This window comes from Phaethon lepturus, unplaced genomic scaffold (assembly GCF_000687285.1).
Source record: "Phaethon lepturus isolate BGI_N335 unplaced genomic scaffold, ASM68728v1 scaffold5082, whole genome shotgun sequence".
In the NCBI taxonomy this organism is placed as follows: Eukaryota; Metazoa; Chordata; class Aves; order Phaethontiformes; family Phaethontidae; genus Phaethon; species Phaethon lepturus.
Genome location: NW_010521122.1, coordinates 24,571 through 43,440, shown reverse-complemented (window position 1 = coordinate 43,440; position 18,870 = coordinate 24,571). Strand labels below are relative to the sequence as shown.

At 41.2% G+C, this 18,870-nt stretch overlaps 1 protein-coding gene across 1 annotated transcript in view; it reads right to left on the bottom strand.

Moving 5' to 3' along the window:
- Positions 1-203: 203 nt before the first annotated feature.
- The window catches only part of GSAP (gamma-secretase activating protein), a gene marked incomplete at its 3' end in the record, with an annotated part of 40,160 nt that continues 21,493 nt past the window's right edge, over positions 204-18,870 (bottom strand). The window contains 12 exon segments of the mRNA XM_010281402.1: positions 204-323; positions 1,453-1,547; positions 2,113-2,183; positions 8,244-8,339; positions 9,897-9,958; positions 11,641-11,672; positions 12,077-12,132; positions 12,554-12,679; positions 16,596-16,649; positions 17,301-17,383; positions 18,097-18,166; positions 18,464-18,681. Coding sequence (XP_010279704.1) covers positions 204-323; positions 1,453-1,547; positions 2,113-2,183; positions 8,244-8,339; positions 9,897-9,958; positions 11,641-11,672; positions 12,077-12,132; positions 12,554-12,679; positions 16,596-16,649; positions 17,301-17,383; positions 18,097-18,166; positions 18,464-18,681 — 1,083 coding nt within the window.

Here is an 18,870-nt window from a genome sequence, read left to right as displayed (position 1 = left end):
CAACCTAGTGTTTCTGTGATTCTGTGATACAGTCTGAGCCCTGATTTTCTCCTTTCAGGTGGGCAATGCCATCAGCTACAGCCCTCACTGAAAAAGCACTCCGGAAGAAGAACTGAGTCTCCTGGGCAATAAATCCTGTGTCTGAGTTTTGAACGGCTGAAAGGCTGGCTGGTAGCAAATGAAACACATGAAACTCACTGTACCTTTCAGCAATTTCCTGACACACGTTTCCGTCAAATGCAAGACTCCATTATCAATATAGTGCAGGAGGGTGTGCAGAGGGAGGCATCGAACACCAAGCCCCAAATGCAGAGTGTGAAAACCTATGAAAAAGACAAACTTGTTTGGTACAACTGTATATATTTTTTCCTAAGGTTGTATTAGACACTGGCATTACTCTAGGTAAAGCCAATACTCTCCTTAGCTTCTCACTGTTTCTAGCTGGTGAGGAAATCAGTTTATCAAAAGTCATGTAGTCTTATTTAGGCACCCTTTAAGTCCTCTCAAGTACAATCCTGCCAGAAAGAGGAAAGCCCAGGGGACTGCAAACAGTCATTATAGTCATACAGAGTCATTAAACATCTCCAAGCTTGTTGCCTTATATCTGAATTGTTCTACTATTTTTTTTAATCTCCCTCTTTCCTCCTAACTAATCAAAACCTGAGGCCTCACCACCCTCAGTATGTAGCTGCCACCCACACATTCCCACAGGCAGCATCGTAACATCAGCCAGATGATGGTCTTGTCATCACGTGACACTGTTACATGGCAGCATTTGCGCCCACACAGTGTAGGTTTGAGGGACAACCTCAAACCAAAAACAATTTCAAAGACTGAAAACACATCAGGAAATACAAACTAGAGAGATTCAAACAGAATCAGAAAGCATTAAGAAGTCAAGAAGTGCTTCCCTAACAAAAATAAGCAAGTGCATTGAAAAAGACTCTAAGCAATTATGAGGAGCTCTAGGAAATTAAGAGTCTATCATCAAGATCAGCTCTTCCACCAAGGCTGGAGGTAATCCTTTCAGGATAAAACTGAAAAATATTAGCAGGGCAACAGCATGAGACAAACCACACTTTTTTTTGCTCCAGGATGGGATTTTCCCTTGTAGCCATTGACACTAAAGTCCAGCTGTCTAAGAAAAATACATAAGTGAAAGCAGTCTAAATCTTAGTTCTAAGGTAAGACAGTGCCCAAGCATTCCACTGGAAGCTGAAAACAGAAAACCAAGCCTCTGATTCGTTGTCTGTATGTGTAGTAACTATTCAGTTTTGCTTCACTCCACTTGTATGTGTTTATGAAGGGTCTTCCCTTCTGCAACCGTCTTGAATAGTTTTCAATACTGCCAAAGCTAACTTGACACATGTGCTGCAACTAGTGCTCTTTTGAGAGGAATTCATAGCACGGTTCTCCTCACTTATGATTAAAACAGCAAAACATAGGACTTACCGGGAGGTAAAGGCATGCACATGCCATTTGCAGCTTCCAAAATCCGACTCATGATGTGGAACACTGCAAACTCTCCTGCACTTCCTCTCTCATCGCTGTATTTAACAAAGTGACAACATATTAGGAACCTGAGATGCCCACACTCTCCTGGAGATATGGTTAATTTATTGTACTGTATGTGCAATAAATGCATGTATTTTGGGTGAATTTCCATGGGATGCTATCTTGTTTATTTAGGTGTCTGTTACCTAACAGCACTAGCTGTCCACTGTTGACACACAAGGCCTCTGTGGTGTCCCCTTTCTCCTTCCCCCACTACTGCATAGTTACAAGTCTCTCAGCAGTTCCTGGTGTCAATGGCAATAGGTGAAATATTTTGACTGCTGGTGTAAGTGACTGCCAGGTCAACACCCACTACCCAGATTAAGACCACTATATGCTCAGCAACTTCAAATTCCAGTCGTAAAACTGTCTAGATGATTAATATTCATGTTGGCTTAGAGAGGGACAGCAAGATCATTAAAAAGAGTATGTGACAGTCATACTGACATTCACAGTAGCGTAAGCAATGACTGTTCAAGCAAGTAGTACTGTTGAAGACCCAAATTATGCCCATATTTTAAAAAACAGGCTGAAAACTTTAACAAATGACTTGCTCACAAGCAGAATATGCAGGAATGAAGCTGGTATCTCCTCCAAACTTCCTTCATTATTCGATGTACCAGATTCAGCTAGAACAAAAAAGAAAAGACTGAATGTTTCTAGCAGCCTATGTACAGCAGGCCCTTGGCCTTCACTCGTTTCACACACCACTTTATGATAAAAACTTCTCATGAGACTCCTTCTAAGACTTGGGTATTTATCTTTTTTTGGTAGAGGCTTAAAATGTAAAATTGATTAAAATTTGAATTTTAACTGAATTGCCCTGTTTCCAAAGTTTAAAGTAAGTGCTTCCAGCTCATCAAAGCATTGTGCAAGACATACAGCATCTTAACACACTGTGCTGCTTGGGGATCAACTGATGCTCTTGCATCAAATTCTCAAAGATCCGTTTGCCATGAAAGCAAAAACTGCGTGTCCAAGTGGCTGAGCATTTGGCAAGGAAAGGTCCCGAGGGCCCAGACAAAACTGGATGATACTGAATACAGAAGAATACTCAGTTTGCTGAAAAAAGTCTGCAGGAAGAATCACAAATTTAGTCCTGGCAAGGAAGAAAGATGAGACAAGCAAATGCCTCTGCTCCTCTACTGAGTTTCCTTTTTGTCCATAGTGAAGTAAAACAATCCCTTGGCCCATAGTGTTGCTTCTTTGCGCTCCCAGGCTGACCTCCAGTACAGACTGTCAGCATACAAAAGCCACATGCCCTGTTCTGACTTGGGCCTTCTAAGCTTCTGCAGCTGAAAGAGAAACCACACATGGAAGAGTTGAAATAACTTCCTCTAGCCATCCCCACACGGCTGTCATTTGTCACCACTTCTGTCTCTAAGTAACAGAGCTGAGACACTTCCTCTACGCCTTTTATGTCTGGGCCTCAAAGCACACTAATGAACCAACCCCAGGAAACTCTCAGGAAGCAAGTCTGAGCCCTGTTTTGCAGAGAGGTGTCACGAGATGTTACAAACCCCTTTCCCACAAAGATTGCCAGAATTCAGGAATCCTTTTACCTCCCCTCCTTTTCTGCTCATAGGCTCTGCCCCCTCCAACCTCCAACTTGTCATAGGCTCTGAGCAAGAGAGAAACAGGACACACAGAAGTTCATATGCAAAGGCCAGAACAGGAATATTGGTCTTCAGTAACAGTCCTGAGTGCTCTCCTCTATACCTTGGCCAAGGTACCTCTACAAGGTAGCACCTTTTCCCTCCATCTTCCACCACTCCATCCAGCCTTGCACAGCTACTTGACACAGAATAACTACCTAACATTTTCCATCCATACTTTCTGGATACAGTGGAAAGGTCCAGCTTAATCTCTCTGGAGTATGGCAAGTTTTCTCCACTCATTTTCCAGGAAATTAGTGATTTCCAGTTTTCAGAGAAGGGTCACAAGAACCACACCTGCTGCCAGAATGACTTTTATCTCTGGCCAGCAGAGTGCAGCTAAGGCCTCTGCATCAGAAGCTACAGCTGGATCTGAAGATCAGTGTTGAGGTGAAGGGAAGCTTCTTACAAACTCCAGAATCACCTCTTATTATTTGTGCAACAAAAATTGTTTTCATGGGTATGACAGTCCAGAATCAATATTCTTTGCTTAAGAATACAGCAAACTGTAAGGCTTGCACAAGGTATGGAAAGACAACAACTTAAGTGACTGTCAACCTAGCTATCACAACATACTTAAATCTTAAGTACATGCATGCTTGTGACATGACACCCTCACCAATAGCACTACTCACTTGGGAGATAAGGCACAATGGATGCAGTAGAAAATATATACAGAAAGAAAAGCCATGTCTCAAACGTTTTTCAGTATATAACACAGAGGACAACGGGCATGTGAGAAGGGAAACATCTGTTCTATAAAGGGAGTACAGGCAGCTTCCTCCCCATGGCTAGCAGCAGGTCTCTGGGGGAACCAAGTTAAGAGCTAAACCCATCCCTCCACAGCAAAGCCATTTTTCATTTAGTAACAAAGACATATAATATGAGGTTTTTCTGGGCAAGTATCAGAAACCATCTCCCTTGGAGTGCTCTAAAACAGTGAGAGGAAACATGATCAACAGTGAGACAGTGCAGGCAGTAGGGCCTAGGCTGGCATTTGCAAAGCATCTTGCTGTATTGAAACATTCTACGTTTCCAGGCAAAGATGCCAAGGAGACTGAAGGTCCACTGAAGTCATTTGGAGCCACAAGTGCTCCTCTCCTGTGGCTGTTTCTACAGGAAAGACATGGAAGCAAACAAAGAAGGAACAAAGGAGAAAAGGGAGTAAGACAGGGTCTTGCTGTCTTCCAGATTGCCTCCTGCACAAGGGATATGAGACAGTCTTCCCCTTCTGAGGGAACTCAAATCCAAATGGTGTCTGTCTTCTATTCCTCTGCAGTTAAGACCACATCAGACGATAGCCAGCCACAGACATCAGCCAGAAAGGTGCAGTCGCCGCAGCAACTTTCAGAAATTTCGCAGTTTATTCTGGTCTGTCCCTTTCTTGTGCGACAGGCTGTCTGTTCACTCTGTTTCCTCTTCTACTTGCTGTCAGGGCAGCAAACGTCACACTGCTTCTGTAAGTTATTTCCCCCCTTCCCCGCCCTGCTGAAATGAAAAGAATGACAGAAACCGATGCAGAGTGAAGTGAAGAGCTTGCAGTGGAGAGAGAATATGGACATATGAACAATTACTGCAGGCTAGGTGGCATGTGAACTGGTAACCAGGCATACTTAGGCTCTGAGGACCTCCTTGGCAAACAAGGGAATTCCCACTGAGACATTTCACTGACACTTCCCCAGGTTACTTCTCTGTATACAAATACACACTGTTCTCCGACAGCAACCAGCCACTCATCTGTCATTTTATGAGAAACTGTTAATGCTCCCATGTCTTGGCTACTTCAACTTCAGCTGCAATTGATTTATACAGTGGCTACACACCACAGAGCCTTCTTCTCAGCCACTCCTTTGCTCCTGAATGTAATAAACGAGTATTTTTTATGAAAGCAGACAAGCAAATAATTTCAAGTCTCTTCCTGTTTCATTAGTTTCAGTAGCTCAGCTACATGCTGCTGATGCTACAGAAAACCGTTGAAAGAATCAAAACAATTCATTCCCATGAAGAACTTCCAAACATTTAGGATACAGAAAGGTTTAAGATTTAAGAGTTTTGACTAGCATGAAGGGAAACCCAAGCCTAACATGAAATAATTTCTGAAGATTTCCAAACAGCATCTAAGATCATGGAATCATAGAAACGTTTAGGTTGGAAAAGACCTTTGAGATCATCAAGTTCAACCGTTAACCTAGCACTGCCAAGTCTACTACTAAACCAGCCCCTACGCACCACAGTTACACGTCTTAAATACCTTCAGGGATTGTGACTCAACCACGTCCCTGGGCAGCCTGTTCCAGTGTTTGACAACCCTTTCTGTGAAGAAATTTTTCCGAATACCCAATCTAAAACTCCCCTGGCGCAACTTGAGGCCATTTCCTCTCTTCCCAAGTAACAAGCGGTAGGACAAGAGAGCAACACCCACCTCGCTACAACCCCTTTCAGGTGGTTGTAAAGAGCGGTGAGGTCTCCCCTCAGCCTCCTCTTCTCCAGACTAAACAACCCCAGTTCCCTCAGCCGCTCCTCATAAGACTTGTGCTCCAGACCCCTCACCAGCTTCACTGCTCTTCGCTGGACATGCTCCAGCAACTCAATGTCCTTCTTGTAGTGAGGGACCCAAAACTGAACACAGTATTCGAGGTGTGGCCTCACCAGTGCTGAGTACAGGGGCACCATCACTGTCCTAGTCCTGCTGGCCATACTGTTTCTGACACAGGCCAGGACGCTGTTGGCCTTCTTGGCCACCTGGGCACGATAGCTCATTCAGCCAGATGCATCAGACAATCAATTTTTAGAGACATACTTTGTTTATAGTAGTTTTTTCAAGAATGAGAAGTCTGTAAATTGAATTGACAGAATTCTTGCTTTTAGTGACATTAAAAAAAATATATTAAGAGCTAGGAATTTGCTGATGGGGAAGGCTGAGATTTGTTTTGATTGTAAGATTTAGTCTACAATAATTTAGTCTTGCAGATCAAGGCTGCATAGGTGTTTTCATATTTTTTTATCTCAGTTTATATTAAGAATGAAGAAATGATAACTGGAAAATTAATGAAAGGAGAAGAAACATTCCACTTTTTCTTTCAGCACTCTTTTCAGGTACAAAGTTTTGGTTCATGCCGTACTGTTTCTATTTTAAATCAGAAACTAGTTTTTCTTTCCTTCCTACAAAGAGACAAAAATCAGACTGCCGATAGCCAGTAAAACAACTTGGCAAGCTATAGAGCGAGGCCTCAATAGAAAAGTCAGCAACCTCAGTGGAAGCTGCAGCAGTTCAGAGAACATTGTAACACTGACAGCACAACTGATTTGCACAGGACTTCAGAAGAGGTGTAAGCACCAGTAGCCTCAAGAAAGTTTCCTGAGATTTCCATCCCTAGAAAACAGCACTGTGGAGACTTTCTGCTGAATCGGGTGACAGGGCTAGCACAAAGACAGAGAACATGATTTACTACTTGCCATGTGAGCTCTTGTAGACTCTGCATTCTGCACTTAAAGGATGTGATGCTGAGACAGACAAAACCAGGTACAGCAACTTCTATGCACGAAAGTCAGAGTTTATACAGCTTATTTTTTTAAAGTTTCTCTTAAGAGGATGAAATACAGAAAATTACAAATTTGGAAAGCAAGTTTTCACTGTAGTTTATATAGATTTCTTCAGGCAAAACTGTCTCCTGTTACACTCACAAAAAGTCCATCGAAGTCAGTTTGTAGGAGTAGCGATGATTTACTCTCATGCCATATGATCTCCATCAGTGACACAGACACGAGGGCACCCTCAGCAAGTTTGCAGATGACACCAAGCTGAGTGCTGCGGTTGACACACCTGAGGGACGGGATGAACCTCATGAGGTTCAACAAGGCCAAGTGCAGGGTCCTGCTCCTGGGTCAGGGCAACCGCTGGTATCAGTACACGCAGTGGGATGAAGGGATTTGGAGTAGACCTGCCGAGGACGACTTGGGGGTACTGGTGGATGAAAAGCTGGACATGAGCTGGCAATGTGCGCTCGTAGCCCAGAAGGACAACCATATCCTGGGCTGCATCCAAAGCAGCATGGTCACAGGTTGAGGGAGGCGATTCTGCCCCTCTGCTCCACTCTGATGAGACCCCACCTGCACTACTGCATCCAGCTCTAGAGCCCTCAGCACAGGAAAGACATGGACCTGTTGGAGCGGGTCCAAAGGAGGGACACAGAAATGCTCACAGGGATAGAGCGCTTCTCCTATGAGGACAGGCTGAGAGAGCTGGGGTTGTTCAGCCTGGAGAAGAGAAGGCTCCAGGGAGACCTTATTGCAGCCTTCCAGTCCTTAAAGGGCGCTTAGAAGAAAGATGGGGAGAGACCTTTTAGCAGGCCCTGTTGCAATAGGACAAGGGGTAACTGTTTTAAACTAAAAGAGGGTAGATTTAGACTAGATATAAGGAAGGAATTTTTCACAATGAGGGTGGTGAAACCCTGGCCCAGGTTGCCCAGAGAGGTGGTAGATGCCCCATCCCTGGAAACGTTCCAGGTCAGTTTGGATGGGGCTCTGAGCAACCTGATGTAGTTGAAGATGTCCCTGCTCACTGAAGGGGGGGTTGGACTAGATGACCTTTAAAGGTTCTTTCCAACCCAAAGATTCTGTGATTGTATGATACTTGAGAGAAATTGTTTCTTAATTTGTATTTCCCCTGATGGCATTTTCATGATTCAAAACACGCAGCAATGTATTCTACAGGAAACAAAATGGATCTACAGACTATTCTTTTAACTCTTACGGTAAGTTCACATTTTCACTTCTGGGAAGTAGACCATATTTTGCTCAGCTGTAAAGGGAACGGTTTCTTCTGTATTCTGAGTGACCAATACAACTCTTTTTACTATTATTTAAATATTATGTCTTTTACCAATATAAACAATATTAAGCAGCAAAATATGGTTAAACACCTTAAAAACAATCTCTTCCCACCAAACACATGCTGTATACACACAGTACATACCCAAGACCCACCCCTCTATACATGCTTGCTCACAATAGTGACTATGAAATCAAACCAACCAGGTTTGCAACGTAATCCAAAACTATTTGGTCAATCTTCTTTTTTCCTACATACTGTAGATGTCTCATAAGGTGATCCTTTAGCTGAGCAACCATCTAGAAAAAAAAGCCAACAATTTAGCATCCTTATGGCATCTTCAAAAAGATGCAAAAGCTCCACCCAGTGCATTTCCTGCTCAATACAAATTAGCCCCCCTTACGGAACAGTGCAGAGTGAGATCCCAAGGTTGCAAAATTCAACAGCAGACCTGAATATTCAAAATGATTGCTTGGTGCAAACTAAGCAAAATGAGTGCTAAATTAAACTTTCTAGAACATTGAATAGAAAAAGCTTACAGTTCTTACATCTCTCTGGATCAAGCCAAGTGAACAGGGTGATAGAAGGACTTTAATATGAACATGGAATCCTGAGAATGTAAGTATTTATTACATACAAATAAACCTGAGGGATTTTATGACAGAGAAAACTAGCACAAGTACAGTTTGTGGCAGTAGCCAAGAACCTGAGAACCTGAGTGATTAATGGCAACTTCAGGTTAAACATTAATTGTGAAGTCTTTAAAATCAGATGTTTGTTATCATGTAGTCCGTGACACTCCCTACCCTCTCCTTTCTGAAATACTCTCTGACCTCACATAACTTCTCATGGCAACTCAAGTCCATGCTTGTTCTTTGCTGAGAGTTACTATGAAGCATTACTTGCTCCAAAGCTCAGAGAAAAACTGAGGCAAATAAAATCTCTGTCTCAAGCAATTTACAAGTAGATTAATCTCAATGTGTCAGGACAGCAATATAGGTACTAGGAAAGCATAGACAAAGAACAGCAGCGACCTGCTTTTTGGATCTGTCTGAATAAACTGCAGGGAAGGAATGCAGAGAAGCTTCAGAGAATGACAGGCAGAACTTGGAAACAAGGGGAGAAGACTGAAAAGAATGAAAATTGGCCTTGGATTAGGACGGACGGACAGTGTTGATATGCTATTCACAGAGGCAGTGCTGAGACCTTCCAGTGCATGCTGAAAGAGTTTTATTTGGTTTTAATAGCAAGAGAACAAGAGATAAGTGGAGATGTGTATTTAGACAGAGGGAAGGCAGGTAGGGATTTGAGATGGGATTTGTTACCCAGAAGCATAAGGATGGTAGATCCTTTGGGGAGTTCATCAGTGAAAACACTGCAAAAGAGGAAAGGACCTCAGAACAGCCACAACAGTCCCAGAAGTGAGATAGAAGGAAAAGGAGACAGTAAAAAAAGTGTTAAATTGAGGAACAAGAAGATCTGTGATCTCTTTGAGGGAAGCAGTGGATGGGGAATTCACCTATACATGTTTTAAGGACGTAAAGTAGCCCCAAAATAACTGACAGATTAAGATGAACTCCAGGAGGATGGAATAACAGTTTCTAGCCAAAGAAAAGTTGTATGCAAAAAGCAGTTTGACAAATCAACTTTCTATTGCTGTTTTTCCCCGATGCCTTATGGTATCACAACCTATTAAGATGATATCATGAATATGAACTCTAAATTTTAAGAAATACCATGTTTGTCCCATGACTACTTTGAGTGAGCTGCTACTCAGCACTGGAACTTAGAAGCTTACTCTTTACATTTGTTGAGGTTGTGCGTCCTCTAGTGTACACTGTGACAAAAACACATACCAGTCCCATTAGTAATTGCTGCTGATAATCTTCCTCTTGAAAGAGAGGTACTAGCCTTTCCTCTGAAATAAACAGAGCAAGAATCATTCAAGAACATGACGCTATAAAAATACCACCAGACTTAAACCAGCTTCAAAAGTACTTGGAAACATACACAAACAAACAGAAGTTGTGGTCTGATCTACTCATATACAGAATTAAGATAGTGAAGAATCAAGGACTGCGTAAGAGAACTGAGGAATGGAAAACAACCCTGTATCTGCCATCTTCTCCCTCAATTGCTTAACATTGAGCACAGAGGAACACAAGCTTGTCACACCACTTTACACTTCATTTGCATTACTCTTTTCTTTGATATTTAAGGGAGAGTTACTACAGTGTGGTGATTCACTAGCGCAAAGAGGCTCAGAGAACCTTCTGGTAACACCAGTGCAAACGCATATGCTATTCAAACTTGCATATGCTTTACAAACAAGCCAAAAGAGCTACATGGGTTTTCCAGGGAAATGGCTAGACACAAAGTAAATACTCCACAGAATCACCTCCCACTTTCCTGGTTCTCTCCCATGGTCTGGCTGCTTCTGTTATTCAGATTTGCAGATAGCTATGTAAAACACCACAACTTTTCTAACTAAATGGAAGGAAGTTATAGTATCTTCTGAAACGTAATACTCTGTATTACCTAATCAGTGCTTCCTGTCTACTAACAAAGGAAGAAAAACAATCTCTTATTTCATCGTGTAGCATAAAATCAAGTCAACATTTTACAGACCCAAGTGCTAAATTTTTTCCAAAATTCTTTCCAGCCATCTTTGCTCACCTTGAAATATATTTACTCCACCAGTTGGCAGCACAAAGATCTGTGTTGCTTGATTTTAAAGGAACTGAAGAAAAATCTACAGGGAAGACACACTGCAATGATGCTTGTTACTGGCTGGCAGCTATCTAGGAATTCTCTAGTAACAGTTAAACATCTAACTTCTTTATCAATAAGCACCTTTGGAAAACATGAACCTGAGGCTAGCAAAGTCAGTACAAGGTCCCTCAAAGTCAGGGCCCAGAGCAATACCAGCAGTGGTGCAGATGACCGGTGTTAGGGGCTGAAAATGAATTCACTGAAAATTCTTCATAATGAAAGGAGTGAGCGGCACTTAGATCAGCATCATTTCACAGCACAGTGGCAGGGCACATAGAAGGCACTAATGTGGGAAAAGCAGGAACATAATTTACTGCTAACTTCAGTTTTACTTATTTGTGACAGAGGAACTGAGCATCACAAAATCTCAAGTGATCCTGGCTTAAGGAAATTCATTACATGTCTGCTTTCTATACACCATGATTTTTCACCAGCCATAATCTGCTACTGTACACAAGTTCTAGAGTTGCCAAGGCAGCTGTAAGTGGACAAGACTAAACAGTAACCTGGCGTCACTGATATTCTGCTCCAGGAGAAAAATCTTGAAGAAGAAATCCTTAGGCAGACACAGGTTTACTGTTTATGTTATTACATCCAATATGAAGTAGGAATTTTATTTTCAAGGGTTTCCTAGTCAGTGTATGATCCTATCACATCTATCAGAGAAAAAAAAAATTACCTCTAATTTAATAACCACTCATCTTAATGCCTCAAACTCTTCAGTGTTGAACACACTGACAGCAATTTCATTTTAGCCAACAACAGCTACATGGAAATGTTCTAATAAACCTTACAGCTAAAGCCTACATCAAGACAAGGTTTACTTACCAGAGTCACAAGTGTCCATATGAGAAAGCACCCTGCGGTTTGAAAGAAAAATCAGTTTGTTTCATATGCATTACTCTAAAGGACGCAAAAAGCTTAAGGACATAAGGACATTAAAAAGCTTAAATGACCTTTCAAAGGCAGCTAAAGAAATCCAAAACCTGTACATGTGACTACATTTAGTAAAGGTATTATACGGCATAAAAAAATTCTATCTGTCTAGGTTATGTAAGAATAACTCTTCATATCTACCACAAATTCCCTAGCTCTAGAGACCTGGATATATCAGATCATGCTGTAGTGATTACAAGGATTCCAATAATTGATTTCCAGCTGGATAATGTTTTTTAAAGTAAGATACCTAATCAACCATTTAAATGGCACATTAAATCCTTCAACAAAATAAGAAAGGGTAATTATAATAGAAAACAGTACCTACTTTTTGGCATTTTCAAAAATATTCCTCAAATATGCTGTGGTTCTTCTCTCCTCTCTCTGGTTTGTAAACAAACAAAAATCCCCAAATGAACAAAGTAGAAGGGCAATTAGAATACTCCCTGATAAAATGCAGATGAGAAACGAATCTGGTTTTCTCTTTGAATGGAAATAATGCATAGTGGGGCTTCAACCCACCTTCCAACTACCCATGCTCATAGGCACTTGCACACATCTAACCTACATGACAATAAAGGTACATGCAAGCTCTGCTTTTGTGTAGTTTCTTGCATTATTTTAACAGAGTAAGATTTACAGGCAATCACCTATAAGTAAAATGAATGCAAGTCTTTGCACTTCCCGTAATCAGATTCCCATTTCTTTATCCTCAAAATAAAAAAAGCTAACTCTTCTGTGTTTGGCTTTAAAATATGCACTTCAGCGGCAGCTCTGGAGACTGTTTCAGCACATGCATATTTACCTGTTCTGAAAGGTTACGCCATTCCTTCCTGAGCACATTATTGTGGTAATGCAAGTGTGGTTCTGCATACTTCACACTCTCCAAGTTTGAGTTGAGTTTCTCCCAGAAGCCTTTGGAGTTTTGGAACTGCAAAGTATTGCAGGGAAAGCATCAATACAGGCTGCACTCTTAAAGAAATATCTAATCACCCTCCCACTAAGCCATTAGAAAGAACTGTGATTAATGTACCTTCATAACAATCCAAGTGAAAAAAAATTAAACAAAAGCAGTTACACTACTTTTTTTTAGTACTTTTATTTCCTTGATTTGACGGCAGGGGTAGCACTTACTTAAACTTGAGGTCAAGATTTGGTGCCTGTAATGGAGATACTTTGCCACCTTAGAATCCTTTTAAGTCACTGGGAAGAAATGAGTACTTTTAGGTCATAATTCATCTGACCTATTTCAGGTGTTTGGGGCGGAATGGGAAGAACTGCACCACCGACTACAGTGGCCATATTGTCTAGACTTCTACTGACTGGAAAAGGAGCCTTAGGCAACTGACTTAGATGTAAATGTTTACATTTGGTCAAATAAATCCCATTCCGGGCTTCTAGTAGTTCCAAATAGAGGAACACCACCATGACCCCAGCAGCTGCAGGCTGCCACTATATTCAAGCTGCATTTGCTTACATTGCAAACATCCATTTGCTAACATCAATTAACAGTACCTCATCCCAGAAAAGAAACAAAATCCAAACATTTCCATAACAATTCTAAAGCCTTTGACTCTAATGCTGAAATTAATTTAAATTCAGCTGTGAACAGACAGGAGGAAAAAACCCCAAACAAACACACACTGGTTTCCTGAGCTATTTCTTGGACTGGGTATAAAGATTTGAAGCCGCTGTTTATAAAGGGGGAGTGATGTGATCATTGCTGAGGAAGAGATGAGATTAAAGCAATTCTTTTTGGCAGTTTTAAAAAACAAGAGGTGGTACTAGCTGTTCTTGCCCCCCTTTATATGCATTTACCTTCCCATATAGACACTACAGTGGTGACATTTGAAAGATGAGAAGTTTGAGTTCACAATATTCCCCCATCTTGCATTAACATGTTGGATTTTGCTCTCTCCCCCCTACTTTTCTACAATGACAGTAACTTTAGAAGAAAACATCAGAAGCCTTTAAAACCACTTCCTACTGTAAACTACAATTTGCCAAGGAAAATAAATTGCAGGGACTCAATCCTGCCAGCCACTTCCCTCTTGCTGCCAGCGCTGATTGTCACTTTATTGTTGTAGCTGCAGCAGAGGAAAATAAATCTCCTTTTTTGCTTCATGTTAGTTATATTTAGCAGCTGGAAACTAGGAGTGCATATGGCACCACATGTTCACCCTGCTGGAGCTAACTGACAAGATCTACAACCTGCTACTGAAATATCCTGCCTAAATGTTACCAACATGAAATCAGAGATTTCAAGAATATAGCATAAGGGTATCATCTAGTGACCAAGTCATGCAACTGCGACAGCACCACCACTGCCAAACTGCATTCAGGCCACAACTGGATTTTGTTTGATGTGTGGCAGGGGGGAAGCAAGACAGCAAGTTTCTTTCATACATGGAATCTGTAACAGGAAGTGGTAGACTTCAGAATTAAAAGCAGACACCACTGAAAACCTGCACTGTATTAAATCTCATTAAAAAGTCAAAAGTTTAAAATAAAGGATTATTTTAATTAAATCTGTTATTTCTTGAGGATCATCAAGGCAAGGATTAGAAAGAGAAGGCTTTTTTGTCTTAGGTGGTGATTATTTTGCAGGCATTTCTAGGGAGTCGGGAATTAACACCCAAGCATGAACACCTAAAATACATTGTATTACCAGAAGTCAAAGCAAGGCCTTACCAGTTTGCAGTCCATGAAAAGCTCCAATGGAACCTTTCATAAGCAACGTTTTTTTAACTGAAGATAAAAAAAGCTCTCAGCTGAAAGGATGCAGGGTGACAACGATGTTTAAGAGGCACATGTCCTCCCTGCTCTCTCTGGGGGAACTGTAGTGCTATGTCTCCCCAGCAGTGGAGGTATTCAGAGTCATGTAACTACGTAGCTGCACAGGTAGCTACTCCTTAAAACATCACTCTTCACCCCAGTGGCTCAGCACAGCACAAGGGAGAGGCTCCTTTTCCTGTGCTGATCTCTCTGACAACTGCTTGCACTACACATGTTCAGTCTTCTCCTGGACCTCTTCCTATTTTCTTCCCTTCTTCCTCCTGCCCCTTCCTTCTACCCTTCTGATCAAGCCTATTTGCACCCCTTCAAGTTTGTTTTCTGTGTTTAAAAAAAGGGAAAAAAAATTCGGACTCTTATTAATTGCAATCCTTATGTAAAGCTTTTTGACAATCAGACTCTGACTGTTCTCCCTTTCTCACAGATTCTCTCAGTATCTCTCGCTGAACAGGAATTTAGTGATAAAAATACACCTGTTACCCAAGTAGCACAAATTTTTTTGTGAATATGGACATAGCCCTCCCAAAGGCTCTTAACAATTCATGGGCTTGAGAACTCCAAAAAGCTTCACAAAGCAACAATTCACCATTGTTCCTGTGAAATGCCATAAAATCTTTGCAAAAGAAATACTACTTGTAAGACCAGATTTGTCACCAAGATCTGACTTGTGATGCCAACAACGCATAGCAACTGAAACCCAACAACTGACCGGTTGAAGTTGAGCTATGGTGGATTTGTTTCACTGGAGTGGTACAAAGCAGCCAAAGCACTAAACCTTACACTGTATATTGTCATCTTTGTCCTCACTCAAGAGTCAGAGCAATTTGCAGTCAGAAGTAGCAGGAAATATTTGTCTTCAGTTCAACTCTGACCTTTTCAATCTGTTTAGGTTTCAAACAGAAATAGGAAATGAGTTCCACCATCAGGAAGTATAGCTGCTAAAGGCATGTGCCCCCAGGGGCTTGAGGTTCAATCTCAGACAAATTAAAGGCCTGCTAACTTTGACCTCAGTGAATTACAGGGATTATCTTGCAACAAATTTTCCTCAAAATCTGATTTTCCCAGGTGTCCCAGCTCTCAGGGTAGCCTTCCCAAGCAAAGCATGCAAAGCCCGATTCCATAACAAGCAGTCATGTGAACCTGTAGCAGCACAGCTGTAATGCACTGTTGCAGAGTGAGCAAGCAGTGGGTAATTTCACTGATTTAAAAGATTTTGTGAATGCTGAAGCTTTGTGAGCTAGTTATAAGCACTGGGGGGGGAAACAGACTCTCACCTCTTTAAAGTGCTATGTGAAACAATATTGCCATGTATCCAGTCTACTCCCATGTGTTGCTGCTACTGTTGGGTTCAGCTCTGACTCTTCATATTAGCCCTCTGCAACAAGCTGCTTACTAAAAGCCTCTTTCAGATTTTGTAGAGGAACACTTAGGCAAATTTCAAGTATTTCTCTTAACTGGAGCTGAGGCAGTGGAATGGAAGATGGGAAGAATCATTTGTGTTGTTTGCAATGGAAAGTACAATCTCCTACCCAAACAGCATGTGCTCTCCCCATCCAGCTCACTGCCTTTTCCAGGCTGTGCTGCAATTTGCCTAGAGTTAGGTAGCCAAAGCCCTGACATCAGTGCAATCACAGGATGCTCTGGACAAAACAAAGTGAGAGGGTCATGACCCACTAATACCAATGGCAGCACTATGAAATATACCTCAAAGTGGGTATACACAGAGATACGTAGAAATCCTACACGTCTGTCATGCCAAGTTTACCTCCAGTTAATGAAGTCACAAAATGAAGCAGTATCAATCAAATCTAACAAGAATTAATTATTGGAGTACCTTCCCTGTTGAATGGAAGAAGTCTCTTCAGAAAAGGGAAAAAATACATCTTTGAGCTAGCAAACATCAGTCTGAATAACTGCTGTTTTAGTAAATACATATGACATTTCAAACAGGGCAATTGTGGGGAAACACTGCTTCATCAGTATTTACCACATCCCCACCCCACAAAAAAAGCTCCTATCTGGAAATATGAATATGGTTTTATACTGGAACTTACCGCTAACACAGGTAGAGAAATAATATCTGTTGCACATGTTACTCCAGGGATAATCTATAAATACAGACAAATTATAAGAATATACGGCATTTAGCATAAAACATCGGACTGTTTGGGTTTCTAAGTGAATCTCCATTACCCACTTCCTTTGTGAAACTACGTAGCTAGCCAAAATTGTACATTCAGTTTTGCCAAAAAGAAATACAAAGATATCTCTCTCATTCATCTCACTTAAAAAAAGACAACGTATTAGAACAGTGTCGGATCAGACAAATTAAAGCAAACTATTTTCTCTAACTCATAGGGTCTTGCCTAAAGTTATTTTACTTCTGCAAACTTACTCATAAATCTTAACTCTACGGTTTGTCTTGGAAATAACTTCATGGTTTTGCTGGTTAAATATATTTGGTATTCATTATAAACCTCATATGATACGTAATAAATTAATACCTCATTATTAAAACACAGATTTAATCATTCGTTCCATTATAGTCACTGTTATTGTTTTGTAAATGTTTTTATTTGTTAACAAAAAAATATGACTACGGAATACACCACTAAGGTTAAGGCTTGACAAAGTAAAACAGGCATAAAGCGGAGATATGGATTTAGATATAAAAAGGTAAGGCATACAAGTTAAAGGTTGTATTAAAGTAGAAAAAAATAGACTCCCTCTAGCTATTAAAGTACCAGCTGTTATCTTACCTCAATCCAGTCAAGCAGTGACGTGTAGGGCAAAAGTTTATCCAGGTTGTGAGTTTCTGAACACATTCTGCAGTACAGGGAGGCTGAATGCAATGTATAAAGATTTATAAGGGCAAGATTGTATAAACTATCAGTTGACAAGAGTAGGCTTCACAGTCAGTTCCTTATCTAACACTTTTTTAGGGACAAATCCTGCTGCTGTCTCTGAAACAGTTTCCTCCGTGGTGGAACTGGTCCCATTCTGTGCACAAAAGGAGGAAGAGAAGTCCAGATGGCTGCAGGGCTGGGTCAGCTGCTTGGCTACAGCTCAGCACTGCAGGGGTCCTTTGTACAAAGGCTCAGGGCACAGGACATGCACAGTCTAGGCTGAGGAATCAGCTATTAGAGGAGAATATCATGATATGCCAAATCCTTGTGGAAAAAAAAATGGTTTGGACTGGGCTAGAGGAAATTGGTTCCTCTGCTCCAATCTCAATTATTTACATCCCAGACACCCAAGAGAGGAGTCAGATGGAGAATTTGCACTCCAATTACCTAAAAATAACGATAAATCTATTTGTCCCACCAGACAGAAGAATGCATTTGAAAAGTTTTACTGCCAATCTAATTTTGAGAGATCTATGTATCTTCTAAACTACTGATACTGTCTCTAACACCACAAAATGGAGGTCAGTTAACATAAATCATAACCAAAAAGTTTGCAAAGAAGAGTGTCAGTCTGTGGCATTGTCGCTTCTGCTTAAGTCACAAGTAGGGTATGCACGAAAATTCAGCATGCAGGAAAAGAAATACCTACCAATGATAAATTCTTGAATGGGGTCAAAAGAATGACATGTTGACAGGTTTTCAGAAATCCACCAGATAATCTGTCAGAATGAGAACAAGGGAGTTTGTCGCATCTCTGCTTAAGCACATGTTGTAATAGACTGTAGAAACTGTTTTCGGTAGTAACACATTGCATGAAATGGTAATACAAAGATGTTTTCAGGACAGCCTTGACCAATAATGCAGTTTGGCTAGCCCAGCTGATGAGCCTCTTGGCACTGCAAAAAGGTACCTGCAAATCAGGACTTTTCTTCTTTGGCTGATATCTTTCATGCCCTGACCATGCTTTGTAGAAGACATCAGTCACTGAAAAAACTTAGAGGAAGGTCTTTTCCCACCTGCACTTCCAAGTCTTCTGTGTGTCGGAAGTGCAACAGAGCACAATGTAGAGCTGCCAATCTCTCGCTGTCTCGTTTGCTGTTCTGTAGGAACTGTAGTAAGGCACTGTCACTGATGCTCACGGCATAAATACATCCTACGTGGCAATCTAAGACTGTTGACATGAGTGGGGATCGGATGTAGCAGTTTTGCAACATGTCAATTCTTGCATCCTCACCTGAAGAACATTGGTTTGAGAATAAAAAAGAATAAGAACATAAAATGTGGCTGCTACTAGTATTTATCTTAAGACTTAACAGGTCCCCAGCAGTAAGAAACAGTCTGCCTCTTGTACTAGCTGCCCTGGTATTATGCTGAAAAGGAGGAGGAATGGTGCTGGTTGGGTAAAGGAAGTAAATGAGGACCA